The sequence below is a fragment of the Platichthys flesus genome, chromosome 24 (assembly GCF_949316205.1).
Source record: "Platichthys flesus chromosome 24, fPlaFle2.1, whole genome shotgun sequence".
Taxonomy (NCBI): Eukaryota; Metazoa; Chordata; class Actinopteri; order Pleuronectiformes; family Pleuronectidae; genus Platichthys; species Platichthys flesus.
In genome coordinates, this window is record NC_084968.1 from 10,643,449 (window position 1) to 10,663,928 (window position 20,480).

Below are 20,480 nucleotides of genomic sequence, written 5' to 3' on the forward strand. Positions count from 1 at the left end.
GCTCTTTATTTGCCATCAAACACACACACAACGACACACAGACACACACACGGACACACACACACATCTACTCTCGACGCACGGCAGGTTGTGGCACAGATTAGCTCGTTGCAGAGCCACTTTTGTGTTGTTATCTCAAGGCGGGGCTGATTACATGTGAGTCAGTGGAGGGTAACAGTGACGGACACCCACAGTTAAACTGGTATAATGGAAAACCAGATCAGTCAACAGGGAGGCCAACTCCATCTCCTGGTTTCAGACAAGAGGTCAGAGTTAACACACACACACACACAGACACACACATCACCAACATATAAAGACTTGAAAACCCTCTTTATTCTACACTCGAAAATAAGGGGAAGTCATCACAACAAACCTGAGGATCACTTTTGGAATCTGTATCGATGTCCTCATTGCTTTCTGTGTGAACCTGTGTGTGGACATTGGAAACTACAGCTGTGAACTACACTCCCCACGTGGACGTGCATGAACAATCAACAGGTGTTTTCTATTTGGAGTCATTGTGAGCCTCAGAATTCCCCTTTAGTCAAACATTTCCCCGGATGATGGTCAGGAATCTACAATGTTGTCTTTCTAATGGGGAACCTGCAGGTAAACCATCAAACACCTGGAAGACGCTGTGAGGTACGACTTTGATCCTGTTTGAATAATGTTTGTAAACACATAATCTCTTAAATACAACTCATCTCAGACTGATTTATGTTCCAAACCCTTAAAGGCTCCTTGGACTCTTATAAATTGAAGGATTTGGGGCTCCCCCAGTCTCTGACATCCTTTTAATATCTATTGACAAGTGCTCACGTTTATATCGAGGGAGGATTTTTCTTCTTTTATCTCATTTTAAATCACAATCCCGAATCTTCATACTTTTCTATTTGTACCAAACCTGCTGTTTTGTCCGTCGGTGTTTAATCTTCCTCCTCACACTGATTGTGAGGATCAAAGTAATCTGGTGGTGACGCACAAACTGAGGGTCGCTCTGTTGTTTTGATGAGGAGATGAGTCACTGGTCTCATCGAGCAGGAGCTTCACAGCAGATCTGTCGTCCTCACGCTCAATGGAAATATGTAAATGTTCCTCTGCTCATCTTTACATGACAATAACACACAGACACAAACACACACACAGATCCCTCACTATACCGGCTTCTAATGTAAGATGCATGATCAGAACTTCATAACGAAAAGAGTTAATTCTGGAAAGTGTTTTCTAGATTTCGGAGCAGACTCCAGTTTTTACAACTAAACTTCTTCAGCTTCTGCTCTTGTGTGATCTGCTTTTTCAGCCTCACACTGTGTCACAAGGCTATCGGCTCCATCATGGGTGGAGGAGTAAAAATAACAACACAACCGCCTCCTTCAGAGAGACACATACCTTGTTTGTATGCCTGAAGCTAAATACTAATAAGAAAAAACTGTGGACTTGTCCACACACACACACACACACACTCACACACACTCGGTCTGGTAGTGTGTCCCTCCTCTTATGTGACATGAAACCCTCTCGTGTTTGATAACCCTTCAAAGTCCAGCTCTAGAACAGTGTCTCCTGCCCTGAGGAGTCAGAAGTCAGTCATTCGACCAGGACTTGTATTTCTCCTCAGTCACGGCTGTTGTGGAGGTTTTCAAGTCCCGCTGTGTGTGTGTGTGTATTCCTGTCTCAAGCGCCCAGAGGTGTTCATTAGCCGAGGCCCGCTGGGGCCCCGGACGCCGCCTGCCGAGGCTCAAACTGCTGCGATGGCGAGGTTTTAAACACCCGAGTCCCAAAGTGACACAACATCCTCGTAAACAAGCGTTTTGACATCCTGCAGAAGCAGAATCGAATATTTGAATATTCTGTATCCCACGAACAACCACATCAAAATACATAAAATACCACAAAGTGCCTCAGTTTACGTTTTTTTTAAAGTACATCTCTTTATTTTACAATACAAATGTGATAATAAGAAATGATTTGGCAGGCATACGTTGACTGATAAAGGGAGCTGCACTGAAGCAGATTCAGAACTTCAATGAGCAAACAGCGAATTTACCTTAAACATACTGAAAAATAAAAAAATTAAAAAGCCATACCTGCAATGTCCTCGGCAGTGACCGGCCTCTATCAGTTCATTAAAAGGCACGTAAGCGAAATCTGAGGTGAACTAATGTCACAGGCCGGAGTAGAAACACAAATCCTGACCAATAGCAATATAAAAACACTGGCTGATTTGATATTTTGACGCGTCACATGGTTTGTCACACTGAACCATCTCAGAACCAATCGGATTGCTCCTCTCTAGCATCACCACAGTTAACCAGATGTTCCGCTGATAGCTCGAAGCCCGTCAAGATGGATTCTTGTAGGATTTTGCGACTTTCGTGCTTCGAGGGTCTAGTAAGCCTCAAAGTTGAAAATCTGAAACTTACATACGTCTCCTTAAACGTCTCACACACGTGTTGTGCATGGAAATCATGACAAAAATCAACGTGCGGCGTTGTGTGTCTGATAATGTGAGCACAGTGTGTTAAACTAACTCCTAACTTTGCGAGTTGCTACTTTAATCGATTCTCTTACATTCTGAAAGCTGACACACGAGTGGATTCAAGCTACAATCGAGGCGTTTCAGTGTCCTGTCACAATAAATCAAAAATGACGTGGGTGTAGATATATCATAAATAACAAAAAGATGATAAAATGGTAACATAAACACGGGTGGCGAGTATATAAAAAAGAAAAAAGTGCAATAATGACCTTTCCTGTTTGAGTTTGAGATTCCTGAAGAGAGCAAGACACGGCGAAGAACTGTGAATCAACACAGGAGAAACTGATGCTAAATGCTAACAGCTAGCATAACGATGGTCCAAAGTGAGACTTTCATCTTACTGGTGGTCCGAGCAGAGCAAGGGGCTGAGTTCACAGACCTAGAAGAACTGTGGAGTGTTGAAACCAGTGGAGATTGAGAAAGAAATTCACAGTCTACACACTGGTGCCTCTTTATTTGTGGCTTCATGAAAAACCTCGCAGCTTATTGCCCTCTTCACAAGGCTTTGTTATTATTATTATTATTATTATTATTATCTTCCTTCAGTGTGACCACAATAAAAAAAGAAAATTCCAGTTAAAAAACAAATCTGTTTGTTTATTTGTAAACAGAGTTTCTCCTTCATTCGTTTCTGATTCGAACCACCAGGGGGTTATTTCGCTCCGTCAAGTCTCATTTTTAAATCGGAGTCAAGAGCGCAATAATAAGGGAGAGGAGGCGGAGTCGTCTGTCAATCAAAGTCCTCTCCGGCGGTGGCGGCTTCCAGGGCGGCCAGGGCCTCCGCCACCATTGAGTCTGTGACGCTGTGCACCTCCTCCTCCTCCTCCTCCTCCTCCTCCTCGTCGTACTTCGTCACCGAGATCCCGCTCTCCATGGTGGAAACGTCCGGAGTCTTTCGGAGCCTGAGCTCGTCCCTGGTGTCGACTGAGGACAGGCTGGTGGTGCTGGTGTGCATGTCCACCGATAGGACGCTGCCCTCGTCCCCGGTGTCGCACGGGTAGTCTGGCGTCCCCCCCACGCCCTCGTCCACCTCGATCTCATCCGCTGACAGGCTCTCACTGCCAGTCCCGTACTTGCTGATGGAGGCGTCCCACTCGTCCCTCGTCTCTCGGTGTCCCCGCTCGCTGTAGCCTCTTTGGTTCTCGTACTCCGTTATGTTGGGGTAGACCGGCACCTGGCTCGGCCTTTTCTCGTGGGACATCCAGCTGGGTGCCACAGCGTCGGGCTGAATGATGTACAGGCCGCCGTCCTCGGGCAGGCCACTCGCCTGCTGGTGCAGCTCCTTGGCGGGTGGAGGCGCGGCGTGCAGCCTCTGGTTGAGGTGGTTGTTGTCCACCTCCAGCCTCAGGGTGCTGTCGTTGGACTTGCTGTAGGCCAGGTTGTGGATGCCCTGCTTCTGCTTGTCGTGGTGGCCCAGCGGGTCGATGCCGGGGGGCCGGCCTGGGAGGTGGTGGGGCTGGTAGAGCGAGTTGCCGGCGGAGTCGGGCTTCCTCCCGTCCACCTCCTCAGACGGGTCATAGATGTAGCTGTGGGACAGAGGGCACATGGAAAAATCTCAACTCATGGGATGTGGTGAACATTGTGCAAACATTTGTGGTACCCAGATGAGGAATCCTGAATAATTTGATGATTCTGTTTAATCCTGTAGGTAACATTTGTTATCGCCCCACCCCCCCCCCTCCCTGATCTGATGATGTTTTCCCTGAAAGCACCCTCGTGCGCTGGAGAGTCTCTGGGCAGCGCGGTTCCAGACTCTCTGGGTTTCTGAACTGAATCGATAAAACAATGAAATATTATAATGGCCTCTGGAATTCTGCCATTCTGTCGACCAGATGCAATTGGTAGTTGCATCTGTAGCAATTTCGGGAAAAGTATAATCTCTCATACATTATCATTTTAGCCACTTATTTCAACTCAAATATGACTTTGAATCAAAGGGGAATTTGTAAAATCAATCTTATTTCTCAAAGAGTCGGACTCGTACTGGACTTGGCGTCAGCGTTTTCATTTCCTGGATCAGTGCGGCGTCAAACGAGCGAGGACTATTTCTGTAAGATGTTCCCGTCACAATCAATAAAAAGCCGTCCCGCACACTGTTCACTGAAGCTTCCTGGTCGTGAGTGCTTCTGTTACATCGACACGCGGACATGATGTTTGCACGGAGCCTCAGCTGGGATGATGTTTGCTGAGCTCCTGTGAATGTCAGATGTAGTTTATTAAGAAGTCGTTGGAACGAGGAGGGGGGGGAGGAGAGGACATGGAGGTGTGTAGCAGGACTTGTAGTTTTATAACGTTGGTTTGTTGCGTTGCTAAATTCCACAATAAACAGATACTGATCATATGAATGTATATAAAGATGGACGACCCCCTGGTGGCGGGTGGACGTCATGACCTGTACTGCAAGGACTAGGTGGCAATCGAGATGCTTTGACTCTAAATTGGACCATGAATTACATTTCTCAGTTTTGACTAAGATAATAAACTAGTGATTGAGATCATAAACTCTGCATGAAAATGTTTACTGACGTGATAAATCAAGAGAACAATCTTCTGTTCACAACCAGGTGGAGTTGCCCCCTGCTGGTCATTAAAGGGAATAGAGGTTTCAGGCACTTTAGCACAGCCTTGTCCATCTTTGTATACCATCTATGGTCCTACATCCTAAACAGCCCCCTACAGGTTGTAATAACCATGTTTGGTGGATTCTCCGACAAGGTTAGAATCAGTTCGTTCAGTCTCACACCTGGACAGGTAATAGGGAATGTTGGCGGGGGGGCCTTAAAGAGTAACAGCCTGTCAGACATCACCTGCTGCGAGAGCCTCCTTGTTTTCACAGCCATCTTCTCCTTTCATTTGTTTTTCCTACTCCAAGCTGTGCGCCTCATAACCCCCAGCAGAGCTATCCTCCATCTCACACCCCACCAGGTGCCTCTCCACCCCCCCGCGCCTCCTCCATCGTCACTGCTCTCCAACAGACCATCCCTTTGACTTCTCCTTGAATCGAGTGCTTTCCCTCGTCTCCCTCCTCGATCTGTTTTCTTCACCCTTGTTTTCTGTGCTAGTTTCTTTTACTTCAAGAAACACAGGTCAAGAGAATTAACAAGTTAACTTTCAAAAGTAATCGATCAATCGTCTCCTGGCAAGCGGACATGCTAACACTTCTCCCCGCCCACACGTCTCTGGTTGTGAGCTCTAACGCACACGCTCGCCCTCTGACTTGTGAACCCCTGTGCTCCCCCTGCTGCAGCCGCTCTCCTCCGTCTCACTGGGGAGGGATGAGAAAATGAATTTACTTTCTCTGGCTCCCGGGCAGCGTGTTCTGGCTGCCGAGGTGAAATCTGAGGCTCGCTTTCAGAAAACAGAGCCATGTTTTTATGATTTTTGTTTTTAAGACGGGCAGTAATTCACAAAGCTGGAAAAAGGCTACGTGAGAAAATGAAAGGGATTTTTGTCAACGTGCAGGTCACCAGTTCTATCTCCGAAGTATTTTCAAAGAGCAGAGTTAAAAAAAATAACACAACTTGTTGCTGATGGACCGGATAAAAACCAAATATAAATATTTGTTTTTAAACAAAGTGTTTTTCACACCTAAATCAAACAGCTGATGCTCCTCTCTCCTGGCAATACAAGTCACACAGAAATAGAAAAAGCAGCAACTCCCTCAGTGTTAAACTAAGATTTTCACGGTAAAAGATTATTTTTGTACACAAGTTATTGCCGCTGAGTTCCTGTTTTCCTCTTCTCTCTGTTGGGATTCCCTTCCTGTGAGGGGGTTATGTTTTTTTTAAGGAACCTCATCCTCCATTTTGCATATATCATAACATCAACAATGAAAATCCTGTGTTTACTTCCTCGGGTTAAGTCAAATATTGATTTTTCATATGATTATGGGCAACACCATGATTTGCATGTGAAAACAATACAAGCTCAGGATTTCATCTAGAATCGAATGCGGTGCGGTGGTGCCTGTGGATTTCTCCACCACGGTTTTTGTTTTAAATGTGATGGAAACTTCCACTTTCGAGTAGCAGAGGAAGTTTTTTTGTACACAAAGATGAGTTTACTTCTTATTCTAATGAAATAAAATTGCTAAAGCTGCTCTTATCAATATTTCTACATAATGAGAGATGTTGAACCAACAGGATATTATCACCCAAACCGGCCACATCTGTTTTCAGTACAAACAGCAGCAGGAGTTGGTTCAGAGCAAAACAATAACAATTTATATTGGAAATTAAATTCACACGCTATTGTTGCTCCATATCGCTAAATGTGCGAAAAAATGATTGTGAAGTTCACAGCTTATTTCCACTGCTCCGAAATTAGTTATTAATTAAAAAAAACATCGGAGAAAAAGCATCTATTATAATGTGATTGCTAAGTAAGCTTCTGTTGTTTTCTGCTTTTGTTTCCTAGATGTTAACTTCCTTTAATCAAAATATAAAAAACAAGGAGTTCTGCTGCGACCCAGAAAAATATAATTATAACTTTGTTTCTTCCAGAAATGCTGATTTAGACAAAAACATGTGGATGCAAAGGGAGGGTAGTTGAGTTCTTTTTTCTGTCTTTATGGGTTTTCATTAAAAAAGGACCAAGTGGGAACTGTGGGAATTAGATTTTCTATAAAACAATATAATGGGACAAGGTCCAGATGAAATTGTACTTGTATTAAAGTGTAAGATACGAAATGAGAAAGCTTTGAGCAACTATTGTCTGTTTCCTGTGTATTTTCCAGATGATTCCTCAAACTCATTACTTGCCCTTATTCCTGAGATGATTTAATAAGTTAAACCTGTTCAGAAAAAGAAGTTAAAACATGATATTGTTGTTTTCTGCAGGTTTTCTGGGGCTGTGTGAGCATCGACCTGCTGCTACAGAGGCCGTACTCTTGACCCAGTAACCCACAGGCCCTCCCTTCCAAGCCCCAAACGCCGCTAAGCCCAGAAATGTGACACTCCAGACAATTAGCAAGGTATGTGTGTGAGTGTGTGTGTGTGTGTGTGTCACAAGCATTCACATGTGTCTTTGACATGGGAAAGGAGAAAAATGGAACGGCGCGGAGGGGGATTACAACTCTGGTATGTGAATCGCAGCTTGGCCCTTTCATTAATCTGCAATCAGACTCTTGCCCAGCGATGTCAGGAACCTGACATCAGCGTCTTGTTGGACTTTTTAATGAATGGACAGTCCAGCAAAGAAATACAGTAACCTAGGGTGATGGCTATTGGCATATTGACACACAGTTTGTACTGTGTGTCAATAGGAGCCCGTGTGAGGCTGACAGCGGAGACGTATTACAAATGGACCTCCGACTATCTGCATAAAACTAGACCAGAAATCATTATGTGGCCGAGGAGGCATTTGAATTGGCAGCGTGGACGAGCAGAAAATAAAATCTACTGCGGAGTCACTGGTTACAGGTCGTTGATGAGGCCACAACAAAAAAATTATGTTTTTCAAATGAATCTAAAACCTTTAAATCAAAGCTACGGAGCAGCTGATATTGAAATTATGCGGTAAATGTGAGTTGAAGAAAACTATCTCGAAACTAGAGGTTGCTGGAGCACCACGAATGCAAAGTTTTTAATACTACGTCCTGATATTATTCACCAGAAGGATCTCATGAGACAGAAAAGAGAATCGGCGTGAAACAGGAAGTGGTGACGACTGCAGAGTCACTTCTCACCTTTTTATCATCCTGCAGCATCGGCACCCCATCTGGCCAGCTTTGTCGAGGAGCTGTGGAGAGACAACAACGTAGAAATTAAATTCATCGCACAAAACACACTTTGAATAAACGGCGAAAGACAGATGGCAAAACTTCTTCAAAAACCTGCATGTGTCGTTTTTATTTTCTCAGGTTACTCATCGAGTAAACGTTAAAGAAAGCTCAAAAGCCTCTGGTCTGTACTCGGGATGGACATTTCAAATTTAAAAGATTATATAAAATATATATTAAAATATATCATATCTTATGATATATAATTGACCCATTTAGACTTGATATGCTAGCTTTAGCTTTAGCGGTAGGTATTTACGACCAGGCACCGGAAACGAATAAAAACTAGGGGAAATGTTTTGAAACGATGGAAGAAACATAAACTAACCCATACCCTTTATATTTTATTGACCAAACAAAAATCTTTCTTAATCTCTACAATGACACAAACACACACACATGGAGTGGTGATATAGGGTCCAGGACTGTTATGAATCAGTCAGTTCGCCTTCCTTGACTTGTGAGTGGTTTTTAAACGACGGCTCTTTCAGGGCTCTCTCGAACATTTAACCCCATCAGTCAGGTTTTTGCTTTGCCCTTGGTCTCGACGGCGTTTGGTCACAAGGATGAAAACTCAGTCTGCCCGGAGCACCGATAAAGATTTTATTGCCATTCATCACTGCTGTGTGAGTGCGTATTGAAAAGTGTGTCTCTATTTGCGGGTCTGGAGTGACCTTTTCTCTCCTGGTTGTGTGTTTCTCTAGGCTTTGGCATTTCATTGCCTGAGTAAATAATTAATCACCGGATCCTGAACGGGTTTGTCTGCAAGCGAAGGAGGGCGAGGGCAACCGAGGCAGAGGACACAGAATCTCTTTGTGGAAAAGAAGAGGAAAATGTGCCCACAAGACGAAAGTTTTAAGCCTTCCACTTAACTTTCTGACCCTGTCGGCTCTTTGCATTATCTTCAGTTAAATCCTTGAAGAAAACAGAGTAAGAATAAACCTGAATAGTGTGAATTACATCTGAGTGTCACCGGTGCTCATTCACGTTGAGATGATGAATTACAGTCCTGACGGAGAGAGAGCGTGATGTGGACACCGCTGCCGAGAGAAAGCTTTGTCTTTCCCCCAAAAAAATCCAATAACAAACAGCGAGACTTCATTCAAATGACATGTGAGGCGTTACTCTTCATTTATCTTCATGTCAAACAAGACAGAAGACGATTTGATCCTTAAATCTTTAAAAACAGGCCACAGATCTATGGTATCACTTTAAAAAAGACTTGGTAATTACTTCAAACTGCTGGACATTGTCATTCAAAACAAAATTCTTTGATTGTGCTGCCGATTCAATTTAGTCGAGAAGCCTGACCACTTTATCACGTTTCATAACGTTAATATTTTTGTATTCATTGTATTTTCCGGTTCTAGAGGCTGATTTCCTCTCATTTCAGGCATGGACTAGTCCACATTTACTAAGATATCGGTTCACCGGATATATGCATATCTTCCATGTTTGCAGATTCTAAGCGCAGAAGAAAATGTTCTCATGATGAACTTGTTGCATAATGTGACAATACAATGTACTGTACCTCTGTGAGGTGGAAAAACACAAGGCCAGGCACCAGATTTATATCTATACAGTGATCACATGGGAACATTTGACTGAGGGCACCTTGATGGGATCTCTGTTGACATCAGGTGGTTGTTGCTATCAGGAGAGAAATAGCTGCTCCAGGTTGAATCTTTACTTTCCGATGGTTGGAGGAGCTGGGGCATTTAGTCGTAACTCTAGGACGCTCCAGCTGTAGAGTGTCGCTCTACAATGTGGCCCCGATGCTCCAATTTAAGTCGGGTGTGCAGAACTGCAAATTTTGTATTCTGCTTTGTTCATTTAATCTAAATAACACATCCTCCCCTGCAGCAGTGTGGCTAATTTGTCTATTTTTAGTCTTTTTGCATGTCAATGGAAATTTATGGAGCAGAGGTGTGAGCACTGTGTTGAACACAGAGGAAGTGTTGATTTAGTTTTTTCCCTCCTTGTATTTGTATCTATTTGCCCTGTAGATCTTCAATCCAAGCAACTGTGATGTAAGAAGCTTTGGGGACTTCAAACATCTCCGTTCAAAGTCCTGGAGGGAACCAGCTAAAAGGTCCAGGGGGGCTTTGCTTAGGGGGGGGGGGTTGGTTTGGACAATGCATGTGGGAGCGATACAAAATGCTCTCGGTGTTCTTTTCATTTTAGCATCAATTAAAAAAGCAAATGCATCTCAAGAGGACTCACTGAGATAAACAAGCCGCCTCACACACATGGCTGAGTTTGTGGGACACATTTTGGTTCACACTCTTCTGCATGATAGTTCCATTTATGCAAAGTCAACAAGGCGTGACTTGGTTATCCCGAGACATCTAATTATCCCTCTACCGGTCTGCCGCTGTGAACCATGAAATAAAAAGACAGCAGACCCGGAGGTAAGGAAACGTCTGACAGATGTCCCAAGTAGCGTCCCCTTGTCCTCTTGTCCCAGAGTGCCCTCTGTTTTCGTCTTAAAAAACAACCTCCCGTGATTTGACAGAAACCTGGCAGGAGCAATTCCCACAGCTACACTGTCACCGGTACCCTTCGGCAACTTCACGGCTGCTGAGGAAAATGCCAACAGGCAGTTCAGAGCAGCGGTGAGGCCCAGTGGCTCCGACAGCGCCATGTTGATCTGCCAAGTAAACCCACCCAGATGAAGTGTCCCTCATCTTCCAGGAGCGGCGCAAAGGGACCCCTCCCATTAATGGAGTTCCGAATTCGACCGGACAGGGCACCACGGTCAGTGATCATCTGCCATCCTGTAATCTCTATAAAAACGTGAATATGCAGAATCTGTAGGCGAGGGACAAGCTTTTCTGGTTTTGTGTCTAGTTTGACCAAAAATATTTGAGCAGGATTTGGCGTCCAACTGGTAAACACTCCATCTGAAGAGTAAAGGAGGTGGAACACATGAACCCAAATGCATTAGCTTCTTATTTCACCAGGAAACAGATACATAACTGTAACTGGAGATTAGCCAAATGTTCTCTGGAAAGGTCAATATTGGCCGTAGATGCCAGAGGTTAATTATTCATCAACCTGTAGCTCTGAATCCTCCGATCGCTCAAGGTGCTACTGCTGGATCCAGCCTCCGCCACCACCAGCTTCTTCCTCCTCCTGTTTTCCTGTTGAAGTGTTTTCTGTGCCTCGTGCATTATGTACAGTCCACATGACCACATCCCGGTGAGATGTGTGCGTTGCTTTCTGCTCTCTTTACCCTTGGGTGTGTTTTAATGTGCTTGAGTATCGAAGGCAGCACAAATTTGTTTGCGGAGTGTCCTCCAGCTCGGAGCCTCCTGCGCCAAACACGACTGCATATCTCTGCTGCAATTAATAGACCCCGAAGCCGTTAACACAACTACAGAGAAATAGTCTGATAATCAACAACTGAACAAAAACGGCACACACGGGACAAAATTACCTTTTCAGGCATATTTGGCCCCGGAGCCTTGAGTCATGACTTTCTGTCTCATGTTGAACCATGAGAGTTTAAAGATGTTTGGAGAAGGCGAAAGCAGGAGGACAGGTTTTTATTTCAATATTGGATAATGCAGATCATTTGTGTCAGATTGAATAAGCAGCAAACTCTTTTAATACGTCAAGAATTGCAGTGCAGCAGCTTCCTTGTAGTGGTTATACAAGCCTGTGACATGAATCCATTGTAAACACATGAGATACTGAAGCTTAAAAGTGAAACGACATGTTTATCTGGAGTTCAGAGTATTTTGTGGTTGGTCAAACATCCAGTATGGACGCACGAGTACGTCAACCCGACGATTCGCTCGCTGACGGAGTCGGAAAATATTTTTTGCATCGGAATGGAGCCGATTACAAATTTGCAAGGCAAAGGAACCGGCTCTGGGTTGACTGAGCGCTGACAATGTGATTGTGGTGTTACCTGCCTCGGGCTAATCTTTCTGCTGCCGGTCAGCACAAATCGCTCAGTCGGAGGCCAGAGATGACACTCTACCATCTTAGCCCCAGCAGCCGGCTCACACTCCTCCGAGCGACAATGGGCTCTGTGAGTAACGAGCCAGTCACACCGCTGCACCGATATTGGCGTTATAAGTCAAAGACAACTCCCTGAGAAGTCCGCCTAAAGAAAACCATAAGGCAAACATGACTAAGACCGCAGAGTGATACATGCTGCGGCTCCAGTGTGTCTGCATGCAGCTGCCATCTTTGCCACATTGTGTTTGCAGAGTAAATAGCTGCAGATAGACACGAGTTTTGAGATTAGCAGTTCATGAAGTACAGAGTGTAAAACCTGAACTCCCTCTGTACCAATGTCTTTTAAAAAAAACAACCAGGTTGAGTTCAACTAGTTCTCCCAAGATAAGGATGCAAATAAACCTTACTTTCATTATTGATTAATCCGACAGCAATTTCCTTAATTAGTGAATTGATTGTTTGGTCTATAAAAGTGTCGTAGAATAGAGAAATATTCCCAATCCCAAGTTGTTGATATGCAAAACTTTTTGTTGGTTGGTTGGTTTGTCAGGACAATTACACAAAATAACGATAACACTTTCCATGTTATCATTTGGATATGGTCAAGTTAATGAAGGGTTGATTCAAACCTGCCTGTAACGAGCTTTGTCCCTCAGCCTTTTCGACGTCCCACAGGTTTGACAGTGAGCAGCAGCATTCCACTGGGCTTCACATCAGAAATGTCCAAATGACGAATCACGTTTGTCCCCTGGATACTTTCCAAAATCACAACGAGATCAAGGATTCCAATCAGTGCATCCAATGACTATCATTTATTCAGATATTGGTCATTGTTGCCTGGCATAATGAGTCGTTATCTGCACCCTCTGCCAGTCCGGGCAATATTATTATATTGCCCCTGTCTTTTTACGATTGGGAAGATCTAGGGACGATTACTGAAGGGGAGAGATATTTTAGAGCTGGCAGCTTGGCCTCGCTCCCACTTTTTCCACTTCCGGATTTTTCTTCAGAGGAAATTGAAACGTTCCATCTTGGGGGGGTTGGGGGGGTGGAACAGCTGCAATAAAAGTGGGATCGCTGCAGAGTGTCACCTAAATGTGGATTGGATTGAAATCTGGGGGGACACCCGTGGAACTGGCAGTCGGGGGGATCTCTAAAAGATTGGCTTGAAACAATTCTTCTCCGGGAAAGTGTCCAGATGAAATTGGTTTTACTTTTACAGGGATTTTGTTTAATAACAGGGGGTTTCTGTGTGGGGGGGAGTAGTTAAATTCCTAACGATGACTGAAGGGGCTTCTATTCCAGAGTGGACGATACAACAGCTGAAAAAGTGATTCTTTAAAAAGGGGCAAAATAAGAGAAAGAGAGGACATCTTATTTTGAAGGATTGAGAAAACTACATTTTGAAGGACTGGATCATATCTAGTTTTCAGGGGAAACAAGTGACTTGCAAACTGAAATTAGATTCAGATCAATTGTGTTATACCTCCTCAATCTGATTACACGATGCATAATCATTTCATATTTTCCCTTAGGTCCCTCTGATAATTATAGATATTGTTTTATCCCCCGGCCCCTGTGCCTCATTCGTGGTATCTTCTGTAACTATGCAACTAAATGCAGAATAGACAATCTGCTAACTGTTTACTGTACGTGAGACGGATATTGTTTAAGTTTGGTAAAAACGCTGTGTGATAACTATAATGCATCGTGTTGGGATGCATTATAGTCAATTAAGTCACTTAATTTTTTAAAGGAAGCCTAAAATGCTCAAAACTTTTTGATGCAACCTCAGAACAGGACGAGCACTGTGAGAATGTAAAGACACCATGAGTTGGATCGTGTCTTTGAAGAACAGACACCACTCTGTCAGTGTTGTTGAACTACAATTACACAATCCACTCCTTTGCTGCAGAGTGCTGCTGCTGCTGCACAATAATGTTTCCAGTAAAAATGATCTTTGGCTGAGACAGTCGAGTGTTTGCTGAGAGCACATTGACCAAAAAACCCTACCGCACAAAATGATTATTTAATAACTGGAGCTGATATAATCTGCCTGTGGCCATGTGTTCTTTTTTTTTTTCAATATTATTCCAAGCGGAAAAAGTTAAAGGTTTTTTTAAAGATATTCTTTACGCCTGAGGTCAAAGGAAAATAAATTAAATAAACCGATTTCGACAAATTTAAAACTTTCTGAGATCTAAACTAATCTTTTGAACTGAACAAAAACAACATGATTTGATCTGGGGCCTGTACAACACCTCTGTCACCCCCCCCCCCCCCCATCTCACATATCTGCTACCAGCTGTTTCTGTTGTGCCCTTGGACGCCTGAAATGTATTCACAGCCACTTCCCTTCAACTCTGGGTTTGAGTTGCTGGTCTAAACACTGCACATTCCAGCGTTGTAAAACCCAAATACAGGTAAACAAGGCATGGAAATGTAGAAAAACTGTGTTCTTGGATCAACATTAGAGGCCTGAGAGTGCATCGTCAGATCCTCTGAAGATGTGTGCAGATGGAAACTGAGAGCACACAAGGAGCTGTAGCCTCGGGTGAGGACACGACTGTGAGTCTCCAGTGAACTTTTCAACAAAGAGAGAGAGTCTTCCACGAGACGAGATGCTGCTGCACAGCTCGGTCACCTGATAGATCCCCAGAAAGGTCGGCTTATGTAAGAGCCGGGTTGCATTATAAAGTCATTATTTATTTGATGACACCTACTCCGGGCTGGACTGTGTGTGTCTTGTGTGTTTAGTGTGTGTATGTGTGTTTGTGTGTGTGTGGACAGTGAGAAAGGGAGATCATGTTCATGAGGGTGACATGTGGAGGGTGTGGTGATGGAAAAGTGGGCAAACTGGTCTGACATCCATCTTACTCCATCCGTTGTTTCCATATGGCTGTGGTGGAAAGAGTCGGATTATATGATGTGTTTATTTATCTAAATATAGGATTTTTTTAATTGGAGCAAAACTGTACAAAGACGACTCGGGGAGGGGTGTGACTAATATTTGGTCAAACTCAATTTACATCCAAGTTAATTGCAATCCTGTTCACACTGTACATATTATGCGTTTATATTTTCTCTTTCTGCTCTAACGCTGTAAGGATCATCTCATCCGACATAAATGGCAAGGACAAAATATTAAGAACAAGTAACTCAGTTAAATTCCACAAATTATGTGTAAAATGAACCTTTACAGTGAATCAGCAGCTCTCAAACCAGTTAAATAAGAACTGAGCATTATCATTTTCAAGATGGAGGACTTATTATAGTGCTGTATTATACTGGATTGGTTAAATGTGATAATGTGTCACAGCAACTCCTTTTATATACGGGCCAGTATTTTGTAATTTGGTATCTGAAAAATTATTATTGTCATAACACAGCAGTGATGTTGAAATTTGATGATGATGATTCAATGATTGAATCTGAGCAAATTAATTAATGTTCATAAGTAAAATTATTTAAGAATCCTTGCAGAATTATTTAGGTAAATAAATTAAATAAAAAATATAAAATTTAGATGGATATTGTTAAATATTGCGTTGACGACACACTTCCTAACCTGAAGCACCAGAAGCTTGTTATACAGAACCACATGGAAAAGAGCAAAACCACTTGTTGATAGATGGATAATCCGTCACCTATCATATATCACAGGTTCATTCAGTGCCATTCTTTGCTCTTCTAGCAGCATCTGAGTCACATCGAGGATGTAAAACACGTCTGTGCCCGTAGTTCCCGTCTGTGCCTCCTCCCTCGGAGGACAATGATTGGTCTAAGCGATTATCATTCGGCCACGAGCAAATATTCAGTCTGGCAAGGTTAGACTAGTCGATTACTGAAGAGATAAATTCTACTTGTAGCCCTGGACTCACTCCTCACAGCACTTATGGATACAATCATTCTTGGGGGATGTATCATAGTTTTTGCAGGTCTATATTATAATGAAATATGCGGCTTCAACTGAACAGTCTGACATGATGCTGTGTCACACACAAAAATCTTGAGCAGCCTCCCCTCCTGCGAGACCGGAGCCGGGGGAGGTGTGAGACTGTGAGACTGTCAGGAGACGGACTGGTGGTGACAACTGTGACTGAAGTGTTGACTCCAGTTTGGCAGAGAAATTAAAAAACAGCCATTTGATCATCCCATCTCTAAAGCTGCCTGGAAATCCAAACGGCACAGGAAGATGATTCCGATGGTTGATTGATTTTATCAGGTGAAGAGAATTGGGGCTCAGCTTATGATTGTGTGATGCCATTTTCTTGAACAGTGAATAATTAATCATACAAGAAATACATTCACAAGATTAATTCAACATTAATAAGTATCAGTATCCGATCGGCCAATACTAAAGCATTGGATCTAGGATCAATACCAGGAACAATCTGTAATGGATCGTTAATCCTCCACAGTAAAACAAAACTTCCACAAATAAGATGTAGCGACATTTTATTTGCCATATAATATCTTCCTTCACATTCAAGAGGATGAACTCTCCCTGATGAATGTGATTTAATGAATTCTAAATGTCACCCGCACGACTAATAAGAGTTCAGGTCCCGACCTCTGTGACCTCTTCTCTTCCCTCTGGTTTCAAGATTACATCTGACTCCTCTGGATCAAACTCAGGCTGCTTTTGTCTCACACACACACACACACTATGATAATCAAAGTGGAAACAAAGCAATTATTGACATAAAATTCCGTGAAGTCATCAGCGCCTCCCCCTCGCCTCTTTGATTTCTCTGAAAAAAACCTGGCAGCATTCCATAATGTGGTCAGATCGGGCGTCTTATCAGCTCCGATCCAGCATTTAATAACCCGCATGTTCAAATTAACACCCCCCGCACCTGATAAGGCCCGAGAGCCAGAGCACTATACGTCTGAGTCACTGTTCTTCCAGTTACTACTCGGCACAAAGAAAGCAGGGAAATAAAATAAAAAGTCTCCACGACTCCAACGCACGTGCAGCCGTGGGTTCGATACCCCGCGCTGGGCTGATTTAGAATACGCCAGGTGTGATCGCACAAGTGTATCCGTGGGGGGGGTCCACATGGTTACTGATTTCTTTAAGGTCATTATCGAACACGCCATCAATCATTTGGTCCAATAAGGAGTGTCTGAAAATGTAACGTGTGTGTTTCCCGATGGCCTTGAGCAGCAGCAGCTTGATGAAAACAACTCCTGTCTGGTCTCTATTACCCAACAACCCCTCACTTATCAATAGCCCCCCCCCCCCCCCTCCCTCTGGTCCTCGCTCTGCAAACAGACCTGCTGCTGTTTTCCTCCTGTGGATCCTCCCGGCTCAGGAGCCATGAAATTCTACTTTAGCGAGTAAACAAACCCCCGGAGAGGAGCCCAGGAGCCAGGAGCAGCTTTACATGATAAAGAGCCTGTGACGCACACGCCAGTGAAACGAGGGTCAACCTCTGGTGGATCTCTGGCATCGTAACAGTGCTTTCAAACCCAAAAATCAGCTTTTTCTTCATGTGTTTACACATCTTATCTAGGTTTCATACGTTTAATGATTAAAGGGACGCTGCATTTAGAAAAGGGAGGAGCTGATCTTCTGGCAGGAGGTTCACTGGTGAATAATCTATTTTAAAACCTGCAAACCAACAACTAATTTCAATTCAAACATTTCTCCTTTTACGACAAATGCCATATTTGACAATTTCCAAAAGCCCAAGACAATATCTTCTTGTTTTATCCTGAATATGTTAATCTTAAAAAACATAAAAAACAGAGTGGGGGCTAATCTTTACACCACAGAAGCTGGAACCAGAGAATCTTGCTGATAGAATTTAATTTAAAATTAAATAAGAAAGACATATATTTCTAAAATAATATTTGTATTCATAAGAACATGAAATGGAGACGAGAAAGAAGCTCTTTGTGTTCCTGAATCTGAAACTTTTTAACTTATTATTAATTTGTTAGAACAATTGAAAATGGTCTATTGTGTGTTTTTTGTTGTTGTTGCATTAAATAAGTTTTTCACAGGGCTTCAAAGACACTAGAACACTTCCCTCTACTGTAAACTAATACGACTATGAGTACACAATCTATTTCCCAGGACCACAAAGTAAACACCAGTGCTGAGTCCCAGTCCTGTGTTGACATCCTGGTTCAGGTGAAGTCATCAACCACCATCACCACCATCACCAGCAGCAGCAGCTCCTCTGCAAATCAAACTTGATCTTGGGCAAATATTATTTGCATCCGCTTTAAATTTCTTGGTTCTGTCTAATGAGCTGTCACACGGGTGGAGTCATGTGCAGCTCTGAGCGCTTTCTGGGAAAATCAACTGAAAGAACTAAGTGAAAGAGTCGGAGGAGGGGGATCAGACGGTGATGTAGCACGAGCAGCTGTTAACATGGTGTTTAAGATTCGGTTGACCATAGACCCACACGGCCGGTTTGGCCTCTGACAACGTGTGTGTGTCACCTGAAAGAGACACAGGGTGCAGTGACGTTATGTGTTTCATGTGCAAACAAAGCCCAAGGCCGTGTATCTGAGTTCTGGTTTACTTACTCCAGACCACTCCTCCTCCTCCTCCTCCTCCTCCTCCTCCTCCTCCTCCTCCTCCTCCTCCTCCACCTCCTCCTCTCCGCTCCAGCGCAACAAAGAACAAACGTCCCCAATCACACATGTCCCCAAGAGCAGCCCCCCCCCCCCCCCCCCCCCCCACATTCACTCATTAACTTCACCTGCATATGAGGGGTGAGCTCAGGGTGGGATGGGAAGTTTCTGCTAAAGTGGATTAAAGTGATATTTCACTGAATCCATCCATGTACATCAGATTACATGAAAATAAATAAATGTGTGGAATCAGTAGTACAGTTCTGATAGTAGTACTAGTGGTAGAAAAGTTGTAACCGCTATATTGCAAAACAATAATACTTGAAATACTCATACTTATATATACTGACATATCATGTAAATATAGTACCTATAGTATCAAATTTAATGTTTTCTTTTTGATAATCACATCATTTAAGTCACTTTTAGGCAAAAAATATGAAACATTTGCTTTTACCAGCTTTTTTTAATGTGACTGTTTTGTACTTTTCTTAGTTTTCATGTCAAAACATTTATGTGTGGGTTCTGGACTGAAACTAAGGAAATAATCAACGTTAAAATGATAATAAAATAGTTACAGCCCAAACATATATTACATAAATACATTGAACAATATTAAAAGCCAATGAAGCCTTGTTTTTGTTCTGAGGGGGAAAACGTGTTCTCAATATTTCATAACAAACGTCCCGCCCCACATACAGTATAAGCAGTATTTACTGTAAACACAGTATTTGCATTTATTGAAGTAAGTTTTACCTCCAGGTGTAACAGGTGTACGCTCACCTGCTGGTGAATCTAGCAAATACTACTCACACACCATTATTTAACAGTATTTCAATCCACTGAAACACTTTAATACACAAATATTACACATGTATTTGCTTTTTATTGCATAAAATTGGTTTTTGCTTTGTTGGTTTTTACCACCATATGTCTGACGTTACTGTAAAACCCACCTGAACCAGTGCTAATACAGGTTTAATATGACTTTAACAACACTGTTAGTGGAGTATTTGAAATAAGAGCGATGAAACCAGAGGATAACAGAAGTGTGAATTTACCTGTAGCTCTAAACGAAGGTGTGGCACTCTGCCCGTGGTATCAAAGAAGCCCGGACAACTTCAGCTGTCATTTAAACTTGTTGTTGTTGTTGTTGTTGTGCTCCGGTTGTTTCCAGCGGGGGATGAAGTAAAACCACAGGCACAAAGTGGAGGCTCCGGTCCCGGTCCTCAACTGCGGGGGACTTCCTGCTCCTGCTCCGGGCTGCCGTGACTCCTCGGCCCCATGTCTCCTGTTTGAACAGCGGGCTGCTCACGGCTCCTGTAGCCGGGAAACTCCTGCAGCGCGTGGAGGTGCACCCACCGTCACACGGCGGCTTCCGGTCCACTCCGTCACAATAAAAGCTCAACACAGACGCACACACACACAACAAAGAAGTAGTTATCATGAAGCTAAAATCACAAAATTATCTTCAAGTTTTGTCTGTTTGATTATTTGAATGAGATTTCTTCTGTGTGTTGTTTCTAAAAAATTTCAGTTTTGTTTTTTCTGTCCTTGGTTTGTTTTATTTATATTCTCATTTCCAAACTGTATGAT

At 43.2% G+C, this 20,480-nt stretch overlaps 1 protein-coding gene and 1 long non-coding RNA gene across 2 annotated transcripts; one reads left to right on the forward strand and one right to left on the reverse strand.

Annotated features, from left to right (window-relative positions):
- Positions 1–535: 535 nt before the first annotated feature.
- On the forward strand, positions 536–9,155 carry LOC133949806 (uncharacterized). The gene is made up of 3 exons (XR_009920188.1): positions 536–645; positions 7,384–7,517; positions 9,029–9,155. It is a non-coding gene; the product is annotated as an uncharacterized LOC133949806 (long non-coding RNA).
- On the reverse strand, positions 1,912–20,216 carry zgc:194930 (uncharacterized protein LOC557813 homolog). Its single transcript, XM_062383795.1, has 3 exons — positions 19,946–20,216; positions 8,232–8,284; positions 1,912–4,071 (listed from the first exon to the last, which is right to left on the reverse strand). The coding sequence occupies exons 2-3, from the start codon at positions 8,261–8,263 to the stop codon at positions 3,276–3,278; spliced, it is 828 nt and encodes a 275-aa protein (XP_062239779.1). The 5' UTR covers positions 8,264–8,284; positions 19,946–20,216; the 3' UTR covers positions 1,912–3,275.
- Between the last annotated feature and the right edge of the window lie 264 nt (positions 20,217–20,480).

Excerpts from the sequence above, each read along its gene's own strand:
- zgc:194930 (XM_062383795.1), bottom strand. The coding sequence starts at position 8,263 with ATGGGGTGCCGATGCTGCAGGATGATAAAAAG. Across the intron at positions 4,072-8,231 it reads TGCTGCAGGATGATAAAAAG|CTACATCTATGACCCGTCTG; the intron begins GTGAGAAGTGAC and ends TCTGTCCCACAG.